At 37.7% G+C, this 17,700-nt stretch overlaps 7 protein-coding genes across 7 annotated transcripts in view; 4 read left to right on the top strand and 3 right to left on the bottom strand.

Annotated features, from left to right (window-relative positions):
- Positions 1–17,700, top strand: part of LOC311304609 (vascular cell adhesion protein 1) — a 660,847-nt gene that overhangs the window by 298,821 nt on the left and 344,326 nt on the right. The window lies entirely within an intron of this gene.
- Positions 2,400–3,133, top strand: LOC311288293 (hemoglobin subunit alpha-1-like). Its single transcript, XM_084405620.1, has 3 exons — positions 2,400–2,553; positions 2,652–2,859; positions 2,943–3,133. Exons 1-3 carry the CDS (start codon positions 2,459–2,461, stop codon positions 3,069–3,071), a joined length of 432 nt encoding a protein of 143 aa, XP_084261746.1. The 5' UTR covers positions 2,400–2,458; the 3' UTR covers positions 3,072–3,133.
- On the bottom strand, positions 5,853–6,581 carry LOC311306886 (hemoglobin subunit beta-like). Its single transcript, XM_084435499.1, has 3 exons — positions 6,473–6,581; positions 6,155–6,377; positions 5,853–6,049 (listed from the first exon to the last, which is right to left on the bottom strand). Exons 1-3 carry the CDS (start codon positions 6,562–6,564, stop codon positions 5,921–5,923), a joined length of 444 nt encoding a protein of 147 aa, XP_084291625.1. The 5' UTR covers positions 6,565–6,581; the 3' UTR covers positions 5,853–5,920.
- LOC311301228 (hemoglobin subunit alpha-1-like) lies at positions 8,133–8,844 on the top strand. The gene is made up of 3 exons (XM_084426195.1): positions 8,133–8,259; positions 8,358–8,565; positions 8,649–8,844. The coding sequence occupies exons 1-3, from the start codon at positions 8,165–8,167 to the stop codon at positions 8,775–8,777; spliced, it is 432 nt and encodes a 143-aa protein (XP_084282321.1). The 5' UTR covers positions 8,133–8,164; the 3' UTR covers positions 8,778–8,844.
- LOC311303805 (hemoglobin subunit beta-like) lies at positions 11,566–12,328 on the bottom strand. The gene is made up of 3 exons (XM_084430476.1): positions 12,186–12,328; positions 11,868–12,090; positions 11,566–11,762 (listed from the first exon to the last, which is right to left on the bottom strand). The coding sequence occupies exons 1-3, from the start codon at positions 12,275–12,277 to the stop codon at positions 11,634–11,636; spliced, it is 444 nt and encodes a 147-aa protein (XP_084286602.1). The 5' UTR covers positions 12,278–12,328; the 3' UTR covers positions 11,566–11,633.
- LOC311275690 (hemoglobin subunit alpha-1-like) lies at positions 13,846–14,552 on the top strand. Its single transcript, XM_084384865.1, has 3 exons — positions 13,846–13,972; positions 14,071–14,278; positions 14,362–14,552. Exons 1-3 carry the CDS (start codon positions 13,878–13,880, stop codon positions 14,488–14,490), a joined length of 432 nt encoding a protein of 143 aa, XP_084240991.1. The 5' UTR covers positions 13,846–13,877; the 3' UTR covers positions 14,491–14,552.
- On the bottom strand, positions 16,436–17,213 carry hbbe1.2 (hemoglobin beta embryonic-1.2). Its single transcript, XM_084422449.1, has 3 exons — positions 17,069–17,213; positions 16,756–16,978; positions 16,436–16,649 (listed from the first exon to the last, which is right to left on the bottom strand). The coding sequence occupies exons 1-3, from the start codon at positions 17,158–17,160 to the stop codon at positions 16,521–16,523; spliced, it is 444 nt and encodes a 147-aa protein (XP_084278575.1). The 5' UTR covers positions 17,161–17,213; the 3' UTR covers positions 16,436–16,520.

The raw sequence follows: 17,700 nt of genomic DNA, 5'->3' as shown, positions 1-17,700 counted from the left end.
CCACACCCCTTAGCAGGCTATTGGGTGATAAGTTTGTGGGTTGGTTCAACCACGTCCATCCAAGAGATGCATATCATAGCCTACTTTCTTTTCTAATATCTACAAAAACTAAACTTAAACAGTTAATTCTAAAAGTAGTTTGTCGAGAAATAAACTGAAACAACAAAAGGTCAAACGAGACTGATTCTGTTCAAAACTTCGGTTTTTAAACAATTATTGTAATCGGATGATTATGATTGGATATACTGTAGCCTGTGAAAGAATAAATTCTGAACAGAATGTAATCTGAAAAGAGGGTATGTTTTCTCAGATCTCTGCCTCTTCATTTTCCACTGACGTGTTTATTAGACAAAACATTTGATTCTTCTCTCTTATACAAGACGCCTCATTTGCCACTTTTTGCCGTCAAGGAGTCCGCCGTATTGGTATAGCCTATAACTGTAGAATAACCAATAGTTACTGAAGTAGTAGGCTATTACAATAGCATAGGCTATAGGCCTAAGTAATAGGGTAGAGTGGGGGAAAACGCCCCCCTTAAGGAAAGTGTGACGTTACAGTGAAACAAAACATTAATGTGACTAGAATTGCCATCCCGGTTTTGAGTGACTATGGCAGGAGTTATTCACCAAATATTAAAATTGCTCAGCCTTCATAATTAATTAGTATTTTCACTGAAAATATTTTTGTACAAAGGGGGCGTTTTGCCCCAGCGGTGGGGTAAAATGCCCCCTTTCTTACCAACCAGTTTGCTTCATAGATCAACAGCAAAATTAACAGACAATAGTTTTTAATCTCTAAAAGTAAAAGGCAAGTAATGTATCAACATGTATATATATTAATATTTATTTCAGCAATGTCCAAAATAGCCAAATTTAACTACCTTCCATCAGTGAGCTAACTTTGCTAGCAAGCTAGCTAGTTAATGCTCACTTGAGGTAATTTTTTCATGTTTTGTTCAAATATTTAGATTTTACCACCTAGTTATACTGCATTAAGTGTAAAACAAAGGATTTGATAGACAGAAATATTTTATTATAGTAATTATGATAGAGAGAAACTATGCCCCCAGGGGGGCGTTTTACCCCTCAGCATAGGGGGCGTTTTACCCCACAAGCTATTACTTTTTAAAAAAATGTTTAATTTTTTAAATATAATTATATTCCTTATAAATACCATATGATCTCAAACTACAGACTTCACTATTCATCTATCATACATCACTGCGATATCCTGCAGAACAATATTGTATTAAACACTTGTTTACTAATATCTGAAAATTATAGCATTTACCCTGTAATCCTCTTCTCTTAAAATATGTCGCTGGTGTCAGCTTCTCCATAGAGATTTGTATATCCCCGTTATCAGCGTAGTGCATAGCAACAGTAAAAATGTATCTCGACTACTTTTAGTGATCATTTTGGGAAAAACAGGTGGGGGGCGTTTTACCCCAGGGGGGCGTTTTCCCCCACTCTATACAGGAGGTAGCCTACGTCCAAGGACTGGCTATCTTCAGCCTTCCTTGAGGTTTGTGTTGTCCTGCTTGCCACTGGATGAAGACAAAGATAAATGGAAGAAAAATATAAACGAGCCATGATTAGATGACAAGCTAAAAAAAAAAAAAAAAAAAAAACGATACTTTGGACATGAGTTGGGTAACTGAAGACATGGTTTAGCCAACATGAGATCGGGCTGGGTTTAGTTCCGTCTCTAATTCTGACAGCCTGCTCACTGCACTGCACACAAGACTCACTTGCGATTTAGTTTAGTTTATAACATTATAAGCTGAGACTCCATAGAATCATACAAACTCTATTTATTTTAAAGTCTCATCTTTCTAACTAGCATTATCGCTAGCTATTAATAGTCTGACTGTGGTGGTCAACTCTGCCAACATGATGTTAGGACCAATAACTACCAGAAACGACTATTCAGTCTTACCTATGAAAGGTAATTCCCCGAAATATGTTTTGGATTGTGCCACGGTTTGTATAAACCCAAGGCTGCAAGGAATAGGCTATATTCTTCAGTCCTCTAATCCCTGCCGTGTGGGTTTTTCTGAATTGTGTCTGAATTTTTGGTTTTATAAACACATCGAACTCCTGATCTGTGTTATGTCCACATAAGAATTTGTTTTAGTGTGCGTCTATTTTATACTCTTGTTTTTTTCTTGACCGGTGGTTGGTGGCGCCAGTGATTAATGGTGAATTATTAAATTAACTTCAATTGAATGAATTGCTAGATAATTGAATAAAAATGAATTAAAAATACAGCTTTACAAAGTATATTGTAAAATAAAGTGTGGCATTCAAAAGTTGATAAGTCTTCCAAAGCTTGATAAGTCATCTTTGGGGGTGTGAGGAGGGTCTTGGGTGTTTCTTCCTGATGGCAGTATAAAACAGCCAGTCCTCTTGTCAGCAATCTACAGAAGTCTTCTGCAAACTAAAGTCATCCTTCCACGATGAGTCTCACTGCCAAAGACAAAGCTGCCGTCACAGCCCTTTGGGCCAAGGTCTCAGGAAAAGCTGACGAGATCGGACATGATGCTCTTTCTAGGTAAGGTTTATTATGGTGTGCTGTAGCCTAATATGCTTATAGCTTAATGTTTTCTCCTGGCGTCTATCTGGAATTCAATTCAACGTGTCTGCCTGTAGGATGCTGGCGGTCTACCCACAGACCAAAACCTATTTCTCTCACTGGAAAGACTTGAGTCCCGGCTCTGCTCCAGTGAAGAAGCACGGAAAGACTGTGATGGGTGGCGTTGGTGAGGCTGTCAGCAAAATCGATGACCTTACTTCTGGACTTCTGAACCTCAGCGAGCTTCACGCTTTCAATCTACGAGTTGATCCCGCCAATTTCAAGGTAAAAGCATGAAAGGTCGTCTAAATTTTGTCATACTCTTGTAGTCGCGGTAACCTGAATTCGCTGTCTGTGTTTTCCCATAGATTCTGTCCCACAACATACTCGTGGTTCTGGCCATTCTGTTCCCTACCGATTTCACTCCCGAGGCCCATGTTGCTATGGACAAGTTCCTCTCTGCTTTGTCTCTGGCTCTGGCCGAGAAGTACAGATAAGCGCGCGTGGTTGTTCAAGACCAGACGGATGCCTGTAAACATTCTTATTATGATGCAATAAACGAGTATGCAAAACCTTAACTAAATGTCTTTGCTGCATATTTTTTCAAGCCATAAACCTGTCTCATTTGCATATTTAAACAACATTTCAGAAATGTTTGCAATGTGTAATACATCAATCAACTGGGGAAGTATGGTGATATCTATTGCCTATTAGTTTTTAGTTTTTTTACCCTATTCACCTGGGCCTTTACCTGTCAGTATCTGCTTGTCAGTAAATTATGTTTTAAAACATCACTTTGTTGTCATAAAGTGAAGACATTTAGGCTGGCAAATGGAGAGAGATATGGCGCAATCTCACATCAGAACAAAAATATTGTTTATGACTATTTCATAAATTAGAACTGCCATCCAATGAACATGGATTTTTTTAATACAAGCATTATCAGTTGAATTTGGTGAAACCAATTTAAACATTTGTTGTGTTGCCTTATTTCAATTACTTTTGTTTGATTTGTTCATTGCAAACAGCTTAAAGTCAGAATTATTTGCCAATAAACCTGGGCCCGGTTTCCGGGTAACGCTCACTCTTAGCGCGCTAAGAAAGCTTGAAAGATATATCTTACCAAAGTTGTTTATGTTCCTAAGTGTGTTCCTGGAACCATACCTTAGGAAGCTGCTTAAGATATGCCTTCTTACGTGCGACGTTACCCGGCGCTGTCCGTGGCGATGGTGCTGAATTGTTTGATATCGATGGCTCGAGAATCAATTATTCTCTCGTGCAGGGGCTGTTTATGTGAGAAAGCGGTGATCTTTATAAATGAAGCACTTCAGAAATAGTTGAAATTGCAATTTATTATGATTATTGGATATTATAAAAAATAATCCAAACTATAATAGCCTATAATAGCCTAGCCTACATATTTTAAAATTGTAACATATATTGCTGCCACAATAACCTTTTCAAAAATGTACGTGCCTTCTTCTCTTTCCCATTTTTGTTCGCTGAGGTGGAGCTGCGATGAAATATTGTTCTTGTAAATACTTTCCAGCATTTCAGTAATAAAAGTTTACATCTTGCGTACAGTGCTCGGCAGTGATCAAAAAGGATTTAAACCGTGAATTTTGAATCTCTTGTAAACTCAGAGATGTGGATTCATTTCAGACGGCAATTAAATTACCACACGACCTGTTTGTCAAAAAACAGAAGGTACTAATTTGGCCAGGGATTTTTACGCGGGTTGGGTGAGAAAAACACTGATATTATGGATTCGGACGGCACTAAAATCACCGACTTACCCCTGTAAATGTTTAAAATACCGGACGAGCCCATGAGAAACAATATTAGCGTCCGAATAGGACTTAACTGACAGTAGCCTATGCTTTCACTGGCCTTTAAAAGAGCGTTTTAATTAAATTAATAATATTGTATAATAATATAATTAAAAATCTAACAACAATCAGTGTAATGACAATTTTATTCTTTGCATGAAAACACTTGAATTAGCCTAATTTAATACTGTCTGGGTGTATTAAAACTTCAGAATTATCTTCATATAGACCTGCAACAGTGATAAGGTAAAGCTAAGAGTGGTCCAGACCAACCTTACGAAAGTGTGACTTACAGAAGATATACTTAGCGAACGAACGTTTCGAGAATCGTGCCATAAGGTTAAGAGAGAGGTTAGGGAATAGGTTAAGAACTACTTAGAGATAAGAACGCTTTGGGAAACCGGGCCCAGATTTGCGGGGGGTTAATTGCGATAATACAACTGTATTGAACAACGAGAGGACTCTGATCAAAGAATAATAATAATATAATAATAAAAATGAAAATAAATAATAATGAAATCTACTTTTTTTTTTTTTAAGAACAAATATACACAGCGTTAAGTAGGCTACAAACGATTATACACGTTTACTTAAAGTTTTTGTTTGAGATTCTTTGACTTTTTTTGGGGGGGGGGATAAATTATAGTTACTAAATTTAACGTAAAAACAATTTCTCCAGGCCTACTTTTTACAGCATTTGTACGAGACAGATGGACTTCCATTTTAAAAAGAGGATGAAAGACATTTGCAAATGTAAATCTGTCTTTAATATGATTTCAAACCCATAGAACAAATGATCTCTGTTTTGCATCAAGTATGAAGTATAATTCTCATTATTCTATTTGATCAAAATAACATCATCAGTGAACTCTGTAACAACGAGCAAATTGTATTTGGTTATGTCTGTTAGTTATGCTACTATCAACATCAAATGTTATCATGATTTTTTTCCCATTAACATTGAAAAGCTGATATTTGTCTTCTGTGTTTGTGTTAATATTTGAATGGCTCCATGGACTAGGTACTAAATGAACTGTAACACTCTAAAACTCTGTGAAAAAGTGTAGCCTATACTTGCATTTCAACATTCTGTATATTAAATACAGTCAGGCCTACTTTTAGTTTGAGATGGCACAATGCAATGTTGAGGACATTCTTTGACAGAAGGTATATCCTGTGCATACAATTGTTTGTTTGTTTTCGTCTGTTCTTTGAAATATAACTTGATCAACTGTTGGTATTATTATAAGAAGTATACGGATTAGGTCATGTACCCACTTGCTTCCTATTTTAATATAAGATGATCTGTTAGAAACAGTTTATATCAATATTTGATTCGCGTTTTTTTTACTCAACTGTTGTCTGCAGCAGAAGCAATCCCAAAAAGAGTGAATTCATGTGAATATGAAAGAACACATAATGCACGTATATTGAAAATTGAAATATTTATTTGCTTCAACTCAAACGAACATATTCTATACATCAGATGATCCTCTGTGCACAAGCAGGTTTAGTATCTAGTGATACTGTCTTCCAAGGGCGGAGACCACGACGGCGATGAATTTCTGAAAAGCGGCCTGGACTGCAGGTGTGAATCCAGCACCCAGTTGTGCAGCAACAACAATGGTTAAGCAGTCAGCCAAAAGCTGTGGGAGGACAGAGAGCAGTGATAAATTCACAGACGAGATACATGAACAATGAAGCCAGAACAAGACCTATAGCCTATGAACGTTACTTGAGCGTCAACTTACCCTGAAGTTGTCAGGATCTACGTGGAGCTTCTCGGAGTGCAGCACGCTTAGTTCAGCATAGGTGCCTTTGATGTCGTCCATGTTCTTCACAGCCCTGTCCAGACCACCGAGCACAGTTTTACCGTGAGCAGCAACCATGGGGTTTCCCATGATGGCAGCGGCGTTGTAGAGGTTTCCAAAATTGCCGAAGTACCGCTGTGTCCAGGGGTACACGATAAGACATCTATGAAACACAATGAGAAGAAATCATTTTTATCAGAGCACAGTTTCGAAACTAGTCGCCTGTCTTAAAGTTAAAGTATTGCTAAGATTCAATACCTTGCCAGGGCTTGGGGACCAACAACGTCGGAGTTAATCTTGGAGAAGACGTCCTGGATGGTAGCCCTCTCAAATTCTGTCCACTCAACCATGTTTCCGACTTTAGATGTTCAGACTAAATGCCTTTAACAGAAGCTGAAGAATCCTGTGAAGAGAGAGTTTCAGAGATGTACTTTTAAATGCTTTTCGTCACCACACCCCTTACCAGGCTATTGGGTGATAAGTTTGTGGGTTGGTTCAACCACGTCCATCCAAGAGATGCATATCATAGCCTATATACTTTCTTTTCTAATATATACAAAAACTAAACTTAAACAGTTAATTCTAACAGTAGTTTGTCGAGAAATAAACTGAAACAACAAAAGGCCAAACGAGATTGGATTCTGTTCAAAACTTCGGTTTTTAAACAATTATTGTAATCGGATGATTATTGGATATACTAGCCTGTGAAAGAATAAATTCTGAACAGAATGTAATCTGAAAAGAGGGTATGTTTTCTCAGATCTCTGCCTCTTCATTTTCCACTGACGTGTTTATTAGACAAAACATTTGATTCTTCTCTCTTATACAAGACGCCTCATTTGCCACTTTTTGCCGTCAAGGAGTCCGCCGTATTGGTATAGCCTATAACTGTAGAATAACCAATAGTTACTGAAGTAGTGAGTATTACAATAACATAGGCTATAGGCCTAAGTATACAGGAGGTAGCCTACGTCCACGGACTGGCTATCTTCAGCCTTCCTTGAGGTTTGTGTTGTCCTGCTTGCCACTGGATGAAGACAAAGATAAATGGAAGAAAAATATAAACGAGCCATGATTAGATGACAAGCTAAAAAAAAAAAAAAAAAAGATACTTTGGACATGAGTTGGGTAACTGAAGACATGGTTTAGCCAACATGAGATCGGGCTGGGTTTAGTTCCGTCTCTAATTCTGACAGCCTGACCTGTCCTGTCAAAGTCACGTGCTCACTGCACTGCACACAAGACTCACTTGCGATTTAGTTTAGTTTATAACATTATAAGCTGAGACTTCATTAGAATCATTAACTCTATTTATTTTAAAGTCTCATCTTACTAACTAGCATTATCGCTAGCTATTAATAGTCTGACTGTGGTGGTCAACTCTGCCAACATGTTAGGACCAACAACCAGAAACGACTATTCAGTCTTACCTATGAAAGGTAATTCCCCGAAATATGTTTTGGATTGTGCCACGGTTTGTATAAACCCAAGGCTGCAAGGAATAGGCTATATTCTTCAGTCCTCTAATCCCTGCCGTGTGGGTTTTTCTGAATTGTGTCTGAATTTTTGGTTTTATAAACACATCGAACTCCTGATCTGTGTTATGTCCACATAAGAATTTGTTTTAGTGTGCGTCTATTTTATACTCTTGTTTTTTTCTTGACCGGTGGTTGGTGGCGCCAGTGATTAATGGTGAATTATTAAATTAACTTCAATTGAATGAATTGCTAGATAATTGAATAAAAATGAATTAAAAATACAGCTTTACAAAGTATATTGTAAAATAAAGTGGGGCATTCAAAAGTTGATAAGTCTTCCAAAGCTTGATAAGTCATCTTTGGGGGTGTGAGGAGGGTCTTGGGTGTTTCTTCCTGATGGCAGTATAAAACAGCCAGTCCTCTTGTCAGCAGTCTACAGAAGTCTTCTGCAAACTAAAGTCATCCTTCCACGATGAGTCTCACTGCCAAAGACAAAGCTGCCGTCACAGCCCTTTGGGCCAAGGTCTCAGGAAAAGCTGACGAGATCGGACATGATGCTCTTTCTAGGTAAGGTTTATTATGGTGTGCTGTAGCCTAATATGCTTATAGCTTAATGTTTTCTCCTGGCGTCTATCTGGAATTCAATTCAACGTGTCTGCCTGTAGGATGCTGGCGGTCTACCCACAGACCAAAACCTATTTCTCTCACTGGAAAGACTTGAGTCCCGGCTCTGCTCCAGTGAAGAAGCACGGAAAGACTGTGATGGGTGGCGTTGGTGAGGCTGTCAGCAAAATCGATGACCTTACTTCTGGACTTCTGAACCTCAGCGAGCTTCACGCTTTCAATCTACGAGTTGATCCCGCCAATTTCAAGGTAAAAGCATGAAAGGTCGTCTAAATTTTGTCATACTCTTGTAGTCGCGGTAACCTGAATTCGCTGTCTGTGTTTTCCCATAGATTCTGTCCCACAACATACTCGTGGTTCTGGCCATTCTGTTCCCTACCGATTTCACTCCCGAGGCCCATGTTGCTATGGACAAGTTCCTCTCTGCTTTGTCTCTGGCTCTGGCCGAGAAGTACAGATAAGCGCGCGTGGTTGTTCAAGACCAGACGGATGCCTGTAAACATTCTTATTATGATGCAATAAACGAGTATGCAAAACCTTAACTAAATGTCTTTGCTGCATATTTTTTCAAGCCATAAACCTGTCTCATTTGCATATTTAAACAACATTTCAGAAATGTTTGCAATGTGTAATACATCAATCAACTGGGGAAGTATGGTGATATCTATTGCCTATTAGTTTTTAGTTTTTTTACCCTATTCACCTGGGCCTTTACCTGTCAGTATCTGCTTGTCAGTAAATTATGTTTTAAAACATCACTTTGTTGTCATAAAGTGAAGACATTTAGGCTGGCAAATGGAGAGAGATATGGCGCAATCTCACATCAGAACAAAAATATTGTTTATGACTATTTCATAAATTAGAACTGCCATCCAATGAACATGGATTTTTTTAATACAAGCATTATCAGTTGAATTTGGTGAAACCAATTTAAACATTTGTTGTGTTGCCTTATTTCAATTACTTTTGTTTGATTTGTTCATTGCAAACAGCTTAAAGTCAGAATTATTTGCCAATAAACCTGGGCCCGGTTTCCGGGTAACGCTCACTCTTAGCGCGCTAAGAAAGCTTGAAAGATATATCTTACCAAAGTTGTTTATGTTCCTAAGTGTGTTCCTGGAACCATACCTTAGGAAGCTGCTTAAGATATGCCTTCTTACGTGCGACGTTACCCGGCGCTGTCCGTGGCGATGGTGCTGAATTGTTTGATATCGATGGCTCGAGAATCAATTATTCTCTCGTGCAGGGGCTGTTTATGTGAGAAAGCGGTGATCTTTATAAATGAAGCACTTCAGAAATAGTTGAAATTGCAATTTATTATGATTATTGGATATTATAAAAAATAATCCAAACTATAATAGCCTATAATAGCCTAGCCTACATATTTTAAAATTGTAACATATATTGCTGCCACAATAACCTTTTCAAAAATGTACGTGCCTTCTTCTCTTTCCCATTTTTGTTCGCTGAGGTGGAGCTGCGATGAAATATTGTTCTTGTAAATACTTTCCAGCATTTCAGTAATAAAAGTTTACATCTTGCGTACAGTGCTCGGCAGTGATCAAAAAGGATTTAAACCGTGAATTTTGAATCTCTTGTAAACTCAGAGATGTGGATTCAGAATTTCAGACGGCAATTAAATTACCACACGACCTGTTTGTCAAAAAACAGAAGGTACTAATTTGGCCAGGGATTTTTACGCGGGTTGGGTGAGAAAAACACTGATATTATGGATTCGGACGGCACTAAAATCACCGACTTACCCCTGTAAATGTTTAAAATACCGGACGAGCCCATGAGAAACAATAGCGTCCGAATAGGACTTAACTGACAGTAGCCTATGCTTTCACTGGCCTTTAAAAGAGCGTTTTAATTAAATTAATAATATTGTATAATAATATAATTAAAAATCTAACAACAATCAGTGTAATGACAATTTTATTCTTTGCATGAAAACACTTGAATTAGCCTAATTTAATACTGTCTGGGTGTATTAAAACTTCAGAATTATCTTCATATAGACCTGCAACAGTGATAAGGTAAAGCTAAGAGTGGTCCAGACCAACCTTACGAAAGTGTGACTTACAGAAGATATACTTAGCGAACGAACGTTTCGAGAATCGTGCCATAAGGTTAAGAGAGAGGTTAGGGAATAGGTTAAGAACTACTTAGAGATAAGAACGCTTTGGGAAACCGGGCCCAGATTTGCGGGGGGTTAATTGCGATAATACAACTGTATTGAACAACGAGAGGACTCTGATCAAAGAATAATAATAATATAATAATAAAAATGAAAAAAATAAATAATGAAATCTACTTTTTTTTTTTTTTAAGAACAAATATACACAGCGTTAAGTAGGCTACAAACGATTATACACGTTTACTTAAAGTTTTTGTTTGAGATTCTTTGACTTTTTGGGGGGGGGGGGGGGGGGATAAATTATAGTTACTAAATTTAACGTAAAAACAATTTCTCCAGGCCTACTTTTTACAGCATTTGTACGAGACAGATGGACTTCCATTTTAAAAAGAGGATGAAAGACATTTGCAAATGTAAATCTGTCTTTAATATGATTTCAAACCCATAGAACAAATGATCTCTGTTTTGCATCAAGTATGAAGTATAATTCTCATTATTCTATTTGATCAAAATAACATCATCAGTGAACTCTGTAACAACGAGCAAATTGTATTTGGTTATGTCTGTTAGTTATGCTACTATCAACATCAAATGTTATCATGATTTTTTTCCCATTAACATTGAAAAGCTGATATTTGTCTTCTGTGTTTGTGTTAATATTTGAATGGCTCCATGGACTAGGTACTAAATGAACTGTAACACTCTAAAACTCTGTGAAAAAGTGTAGGCTATACTTGCATTTCAACATTCTGTATATTAAATACAGTCAGGCCTACTTTTAGTTTGAGATGGCACAATGCAATGTTGAGGACATTCTTTGACAGAAGGTATATCCTGTGCATACAATTGTTTGTTTGTTTTCGTCTGTTCTTTGAAATATAACTTGATCAACTGTTGGTATTATTATAAGAAGTATACGGATTAGGTCATGTACCCACTTGCTTCCTATTTTAATATAAGATGATCTGTTAGAAACAGTTTATATCAATATTTGATTCGCGTTTTTTTTACTCAACTGTTGTCTGCAGCAGAAGCAATCCCAAAAAGAGTGAATTCATGTGAATATGAAAGAACACATAATGCACGTATATTGAAAATTGAAATATTTATTTGCTTCAACTCAAACGAACATATTCTATACATCAGATGATCCTCTGTGCACAAGCAGGTTTAGTATCTAGTGATACTGTCTTCCAAGGGCGGAGACCACGACGGCGATGAATTTCTGAAAAGCGGCCTGGACTGCAGGTGTGAATCCAGCACCCAGTTGTGCAGCAACAACAATGGTTAAGCAGTCAGCCAAAAGCTGTGGGAGGACAGAGAGCAGTGATAAATTCACAGACGAGATACATGAACAATGAAGCCAGAACAAGACCTATAGCCTATGAACGTTACTTGAGCGTCAACTTACCCTGAAGTTGTCAGGATCTACGTGGAGCTTCTCGGAGTGCAGCACGCTTAGTTCAGCATAGGTGCCTTTGATGTCGTCCATGTTCTTCACAGCCCTGTCCAGACCACCGAGCACAGTTTTACCGTGAGCAGCAACCATGGGGTTTCCCATGATGGCAGCGGCGTTGTAGAGGTTTCCAAAATTGCCGAAGTACCGCTGTGTCCAGGGGTACACGATAAGACATCTATGAAACACAATGAGAAGAAATCATTTTTATCAGAGCACAGTTTCGAAACTAGTCGCCTGTCTTAAAGTTAAAGTATTGCTAAGATTCAATACCTTGCCAGGGCTTGGGGACCAACAACGTCGGAGTTAATCTTGGAGAAGACGTCCTGGATGGTAGCCCTCTCAAATTCTGTCCACTCAACCATGTTTCCGACTTTAGATGTTCAGACTAAACGCCTTTAACAGAAGCTGAAGAATCCTGTGAAGAGAGAGTTTCAGAGATGTACTTTTAAATGCTTTTCGTCACCACACCCCTTACCAGGCTATTGGGTGATAAGTTTGTGGGTTGGTTCAACCACGTCCATCCAAGAGATGCATATCATAGCCTATATACTTTCTTTTCTAATATCTACAAAAACTAAACTTAAACAGTTAATTCTAACAGTAGTTTGTCGAGAAATAAACTGAAACAACAAAAGGCCAAACGAGATTGGATTCTGTTCAAAACTTCGGTTTTTAAACAATTATTGTAATCGGATGATTATTGGATATACTAGCCTGTGAAAGAATAAATTCTGAACAGAATGTAATCTGAAAAGAGGGTATGTTTTCTCAGATCTCTGCCTCTTCATTTTCCACTGACGTGTTTATTAGACAAAACATTTGATTCTTCTCTCTTATACAAGACGCCTCATTTGCCACTTTTTGCCGTCAAGGAGTCCGCCGTATTGGTATAGCCTATAACTGTAGAATAACCAATAGTTACTGAAGTAGTGAGTATTACAATAACATAGGCTATAGGCCTAAGTATACAGGAGGTAGCCTACGTCCACGGACTGGCTATCTTCAGCCTTCCTTGAGGTTTGTGTTGTCCTGCTTGCCACTGGATGAAGACAAAGATAAATGGAAGAAAAATATAAACGAGCCATGATTAGATGACAAGCTAAAAAAAAAAAAAAAAACGATACTTTGGACATGAGTTGGGTAACTGAAGACATGGTTTAGCCAACATGAGATCGGGCTGGGTTTAGTTCCGTCTCTAATTCTGACAGCCTGACCTGTCCTGTCAAAGTCACGTGCTCACTGCACTGCACACAAGACTCACTTGCGATTTAGTTTAGTTTATAACATTATAAGCTGAGACTTCATTAGAATCATTAACTCTATTTATTTTAAAGTCTCATCTTACTAACTAGCATTATCGCTAGCTATTAATAGTCTGACTGTGGTGGTCAACTCTGCCAACATGTTAGGACCAACAACCAGAAACGACTATTCAGTCTTACCTATGAAAGGTAATTCCCCGAAATATGTTTTGGATTGTGCCACGGTTTGTATAAACCCAAGGCTGCAAGGAATAGGCTATATTCTTCAGTCCTCTAATCCCTGCCGTGTGGGTTTTTCTGAATTGTGTCTGAATTTTTGGTTTTATAAACACATCGAACTCCTGATCTGTGTTATGTCCACATAAGAATTTGTTTTAGTGTGCGTCTATTTTATACTCTTGTTTTTTTCTTGACCGGTGGTTGGTGGCGCCAGTGATTAATGGTGAATTATTAAATTAACTTCAATTGAATGAATTGCTAGATAATTGAATAAAAATGAATTAAAAATACAGCTTTACAAAGTATATTGTAAAATAAAGTGGGGCATTCAAAAGTTGATAAGTCTTCCAAAGCTTGATAAGTCATCTTTGGGGGTGTGAGGAGGGTCTTGGGTGTTTCTTCCTGATGGCAGTATAAAACAGCCAGTCCTCTTGTCAGCAGTCTACAGAAGTCTTCTGCAAACTAAAGTCATCCTTCCACGATGAGTCTCACTGCCAAAGACAAAGCTGCCGTCACAGCCCTTTGGGCCAAGGTCTCAGGAAAAGCTGACGAGATCGGACATGATGCTCTTTCTAGGTAAGGTTTATTATGGTGTGCTGTAGCCTAATATGCTTATAGCTTAATGTTTTCTCCTGGCGTCTATATGGAATTCAATTCAACGTGTCTGCCTGTAGGATGCTGGCGGTCTACCCACAGACCAAAACCTATTTCTCTCACTGGAAAGACTTGAGTCCCGGCTCTGCTCCAGTGAAGAAGCACGGAAAGACTGTGATGGGTGGCGTTGGTGAGGCTGTCAGCAAAATCGATGACCTTACTTCTGGACTTCTGAACCTCAGCGAGCTTCACGCTTTCAATCTGCGAGTTGATCCCGCCAATTTCAAGGTAGGCGCATGAAAGGTTGTCTAAATTTTGTCATACTCTTGTAGTCGCGGTAACCTGAATTCGCTGTCTGTGTTTTCCCATAGATTCTGTCCCACAACATACTCGTGGTTCTGGCCATTCTGTTCCCTACCGATTTCACTCCCGAGGCCCATGTTGCTATGGACAAGTTCCTCTCTGCTTTGTCTCTGGCTCTGGCCGAGAAGTACAGATAAGCGCGCGTGGTTGTTCAAGACCAGACGGATGCCTGTAAACATTCTTATTATGATGCAATAAACGAGTATGCAAAACCTTAACTAAATGTCTTTGCTGCGTATTTTTTCAAGCCATAAACCTGTCTCATTTGCATATTTAAACAACATTTCCGAAATGTTTGCAATGTGTAATGTAATCAATCACCTGGGGAAGTATGGTGATATCTATTAGTTTTTAGTTGTTTTACCCTATTCACATTGCTGATGCATTGATGATCTTTTTGTTAAGTTATTTGTCTCATGTATGTGTGCTGTTGTTCACTAATAATTATCTGCAAGAGGATTGAGTTAAATTTATGTTTTGTCAACTAAATTTAAGTGTATTTTATTTTTTAGAAATATTATTTTTTGAGTGGACTCAAATGAACTAAGATATGAAAATATGAAGTGGCAATTGACCATTTTAAGATATTTGGCTTCCTCAAATGAAACGAGTTTACACAGGTTTTATTTTTACTGTTAAATTGTAGTTGATGTTTTACAGTACTCTTGTAAAATTGACAGGCTTACTGGCAACCAAAATTGCCAGTAAGTTGCTGTAAATTTTACAGTAAATTTGTTACAGTGTGGGCCTTTACCTGTCAGTATCTGCTTGTCAGTAAATTATGTTTTAAAACATCACTTTGTTGTCATAAAGTGAAGACATTTAGGCTGGCAAATGGAGAGAGATATGGCGCAATCTCACATCAGAACAAAAATATTGTTTATGACTATTTCATAAATTAGAACTGCCATCCAATGAACATGGATTTTTTTAATACAAGCATTATCAGTTGAATTTGTGGAAACCAATTTAAACATTTGTTGTGTTGCCTTATTTCAATTACTTTTGTTTGATTTGTTCATTGCAAACAGCTTAAAGTCCGAATTTTTTGCCAATAAACCTGATTTGCAATGGGGGTTGAATTGCGATAATACAACTGTATATATTGAACAACGAGAGGACTCTGATCAAAGAATAATAATATATAATACAAAAATAAAAAAATAAAAAAATAAATAATGAAATCTACTTTTTTTATTTTTTAAGAACAAATATACACAGCTTTAAGTAGGCTACAAACGATTATACACGTTTACTTAAAGTTTTTGTTTGAGATTCTTTGACTTTTTTTGGGGAATAAATTATAGTTACTAAATTTAACATAAAAACAATTTCTCCATTTGTACGAGACAGATGGACTTCCATTTTAAAAAGAGGATGAAAGACATTTGCAAATCTAAATCTGTCTTTAATATGATTTCAAACCCATGGAACAAATGATCTCTGTTTTGCATCAAGTATGAAGTATAATTCTCATTATTCTATTTGATCAAAATAACATCATCAGTGAACTACTATAGTGTAACAACGAGCAAATTGTATTTGGTTATGTCTGTTAGTTATGCTACTATCAACATCAAATGTTATCATGATTTTTTTCCCATTAACATTGAAAAGCTGATATTTGTCTTCTGTATTTGTGTTAATATTTGTATGGCTCCATGGACTAGGTACTAAATGAACTGTAAAACTCTAAAACTCTGTGAAAAAGTGTAGGCTATACTTGCATTTCAACATTCTGTATATTAAATACAGTCAGGCCTACTTTTAGTTTGAGATGGCACAATGCAATGTTGAGGACATTCTTTGACAGAAGGTATATCCTGTGCATACAATTGTTTGTTTGTATTCGTCCATTTTTTAAAATATAACTTGATCAACTGTTGGTATTATTATAAGAAGTATACGGATTAGGTCATGTACCCACTTGCTTCCTATTTTAATATAAGATGATCTGTTAGAAACAGTTTATATCAATATTTGATTCGCGTTTATTTTACTCAACTGTTGTCTGCAGCAGAAGCAATCCCAAAAAGAGTGAATTCATGTGAATATGAAAGAACACATAATGCACGTAATATTGAATATTGAAATATTTATTTGCTTCAACTCAAACGAACATATTCTTCACATCAGATGATCCTCTGTGCACAAGCAGGTTTAGTATCTAGTGATACTGTCTTCCAAGGGCGGAGACCACGACGGCGATGAATTTCTGAAAAGCGGCCTGGACTGCAGGTGTGAATCCAGCACCCAGTTGTGCAGCAACAACGATGGTTAAGCAGTCAGCCAAAAGCTGTGGGAGGACAGAGAGCAGTGATAAATTCACAGACGAGATACGTGAACAATGAAGCCAGAACAAGACAGCCTATTAATGAACGTTACTTGAGCGTCAAACTTACCCTGAAGTTGTCAGGATCTACGTGGAGCTTCTCGGAGTGCAGCACGCTTAGTTCAGCATAGGTGCCTTTGATGTCGTCCATGTTCTTCACAGCCCTGTCCAGACCACCGAGCACAGTTTTACCGTGAGCAGCAACCATGGGGTTTCCCATGATGGCAGCGGCGTTGTAGAGGTTTCCAAAATTGCCGAAGTACCGCTGGGTCCAGGGGTACACGATAAGACATCTACGAAACACAATGAAAATAAATCATTTTATCAGAGCAGTTTCGAAACTAGTCGCCAGCCTTAAAGTTAAAGTATTACTAAGACTCAACCTTGCCAGGGCTTGGGGACCAACGACGTCGGAGTTAATCTTGGAGAAGACGTCCTGGATGGTAGCCCTCTCAAATTCTGTCCACTCAACCATGTTTCCGACTTTAGATGTTCAGACTAAACGCCTTTAACAGAAGCTGAAGAATCCTGTGAAGAGAGAGTTTCAGAGATGTACTTTTAAATGCGTTTCGTCACCACACCCCTTACCAGGCTATTGGGTGATAAGTTTGTGGGTTGGTCTAACCACGTCCATCCAAGAGATGCATATCATAGCCTACTTTCTTTTCTAATATCTACAAAGACTAAACTTAAAACAGTTAATTTTAGCAATAGTTTGCAAGGAAAAAAACTGAAACAACAATAGGCCAACTGACACTGAATTCTGTTAATAACTTAATTTAATAAGTCACCATTTTTTAAAGAACAATTATTGTAATCGGAGGATAGGCTATCGATTGCATATAGATAAATGCATAGCCTTTGGAAGAATATTTTTGTACATCTCTACCTCTTCATTTTCGCTGACATGTTTGTTTATAGTAGGCTATAGAAGTATTGTGACAACTAATAATAACATCAAATAGTTTTAACTGTAGAATAACATAGTCAATAAAATTAGTAACTAAAGTGAGCA

The sequence above is a fragment of the Rutilus rutilus genome (assembly GCF_951802725.1).
Source record: "Rutilus rutilus genome assembly, chromosome: 1".
Classification (NCBI taxonomy): Eukaryota; Metazoa; Chordata; class Actinopteri; order Cypriniformes; family Leuciscidae; genus Rutilus; species Rutilus rutilus.
The sequence above is the reverse complement of the archived record's forward strand: the minus strand, read 5'-3'. Positions and strand labels throughout refer to the sequence as shown.

Bases quoted from the DNA above. Each gene is read 5' to 3' on its own strand.
- LOC311275690 (XM_084384865.1), top strand. From the start codon at position 13,878: ATGAGTCTCACTGCCAAAGACAAAGCTGCCGTCACAGCCCTTTGGGCC. The intron at 13,973-14,070 runs GTAAGGTTTATT...GTCTGCCTGTAG, and splicing joins GGACATGATGCTCTTTCTAG to GATGCTGGCGGTCTACCCAC. The intron at 14,279-14,361 runs GTAGGCGCATGA...GTTTTCCCATAG, and splicing joins TTGATCCCGCCAATTTCAAG to ATTCTGTCCCACAACATACT.
- LOC311301228 (XM_084426195.1), top strand. From the start codon at position 8,165: ATGAGTCTCACTGCCAAAGACAAAGCTGCCGTCACAGCCCTTTGGGCC. The intron at 8,260-8,357 runs GTAAGGTTTATT...GTCTGCCTGTAG, and splicing joins GGACATGATGCTCTTTCTAG to GATGCTGGCGGTCTACCCAC. The intron at 8,566-8,648 runs GTAAAAGCATGA...GTTTTCCCATAG, and splicing joins TTGATCCCGCCAATTTCAAG to ATTCTGTCCCACAACATACT.
- LOC311288293 (XM_084405620.1), top strand. From the start codon at position 2,459: ATGAGTCTCACTGCCAAAGACAAAGCTGCCGTCACAGCCCTTTGGGCC. The intron at 2,554-2,651 runs GTAAGGTTTATT...GTCTGCCTGTAG, and splicing joins GGACATGATGCTCTTTCTAG to GATGCTGGCGGTCTACCCAC. The intron at 2,860-2,942 runs GTAAAAGCATGA...GTTTTCCCATAG, and splicing joins TTGATCCCGCCAATTTCAAG to ATTCTGTCCCACAACATACT.
- LOC311306886 (XM_084435499.1), bottom strand. From the start codon at position 6,564: ATGGTTGAGTGGACAGAATTTGAGAGGGCTACCATCCAGGACGTCTTC. The intron at 6,378-6,472 runs GTATTGAATCTT...TGTGTTTCATAG, and splicing joins GGTCCCCAAGCCCTGGCAAG to ATGTCTTATCGTGTACCCCT. The intron at 6,050-6,154 runs GTAAGTTGACGC...GTCCTCCCACAG, and splicing joins TAGATCCTGACAACTTCAGG to CTTTTGGCTGACTGCTTAAC.
- LOC311303805 (XM_084430476.1), bottom strand. From the start codon at position 12,277: ATGGTTGAGTGGACAGAATTTGAGAGGGCTACCATCCAGGACGTCTTC. The intron at 12,091-12,185 runs GTATTGAATCTT...TGTGTTTCATAG, and splicing joins GGTCCCCAAGCCCTGGCAAG to ATGTCTTATCGTGTACCCCT. The intron at 11,763-11,867 runs GTAAGTTGACGC...GTCCTCCCACAG, and splicing joins TAGATCCTGACAACTTCAGG to CTTTTGGCTGACTGCTTAAC.
- hbbe1.2 (XM_084422449.1), bottom strand. From the start codon at position 17,160: ATGGTTGAGTGGACAGAATTTGAGAGGGCTACCATCCAGGACGTCTTC. The intron at 16,979-17,068 runs GTTGAGTCTTAG...TGTGTTTCGTAG, and splicing joins GGTCCCCAAGCCCTGGCAAG to ATGTCTTATCGTGTACCCCT. The intron at 16,650-16,755 runs GTAAGTTTGACG...GTCCTCCCACAG, and splicing joins TAGATCCTGACAACTTCAGG to CTTTTGGCTGACTGCTTAAC.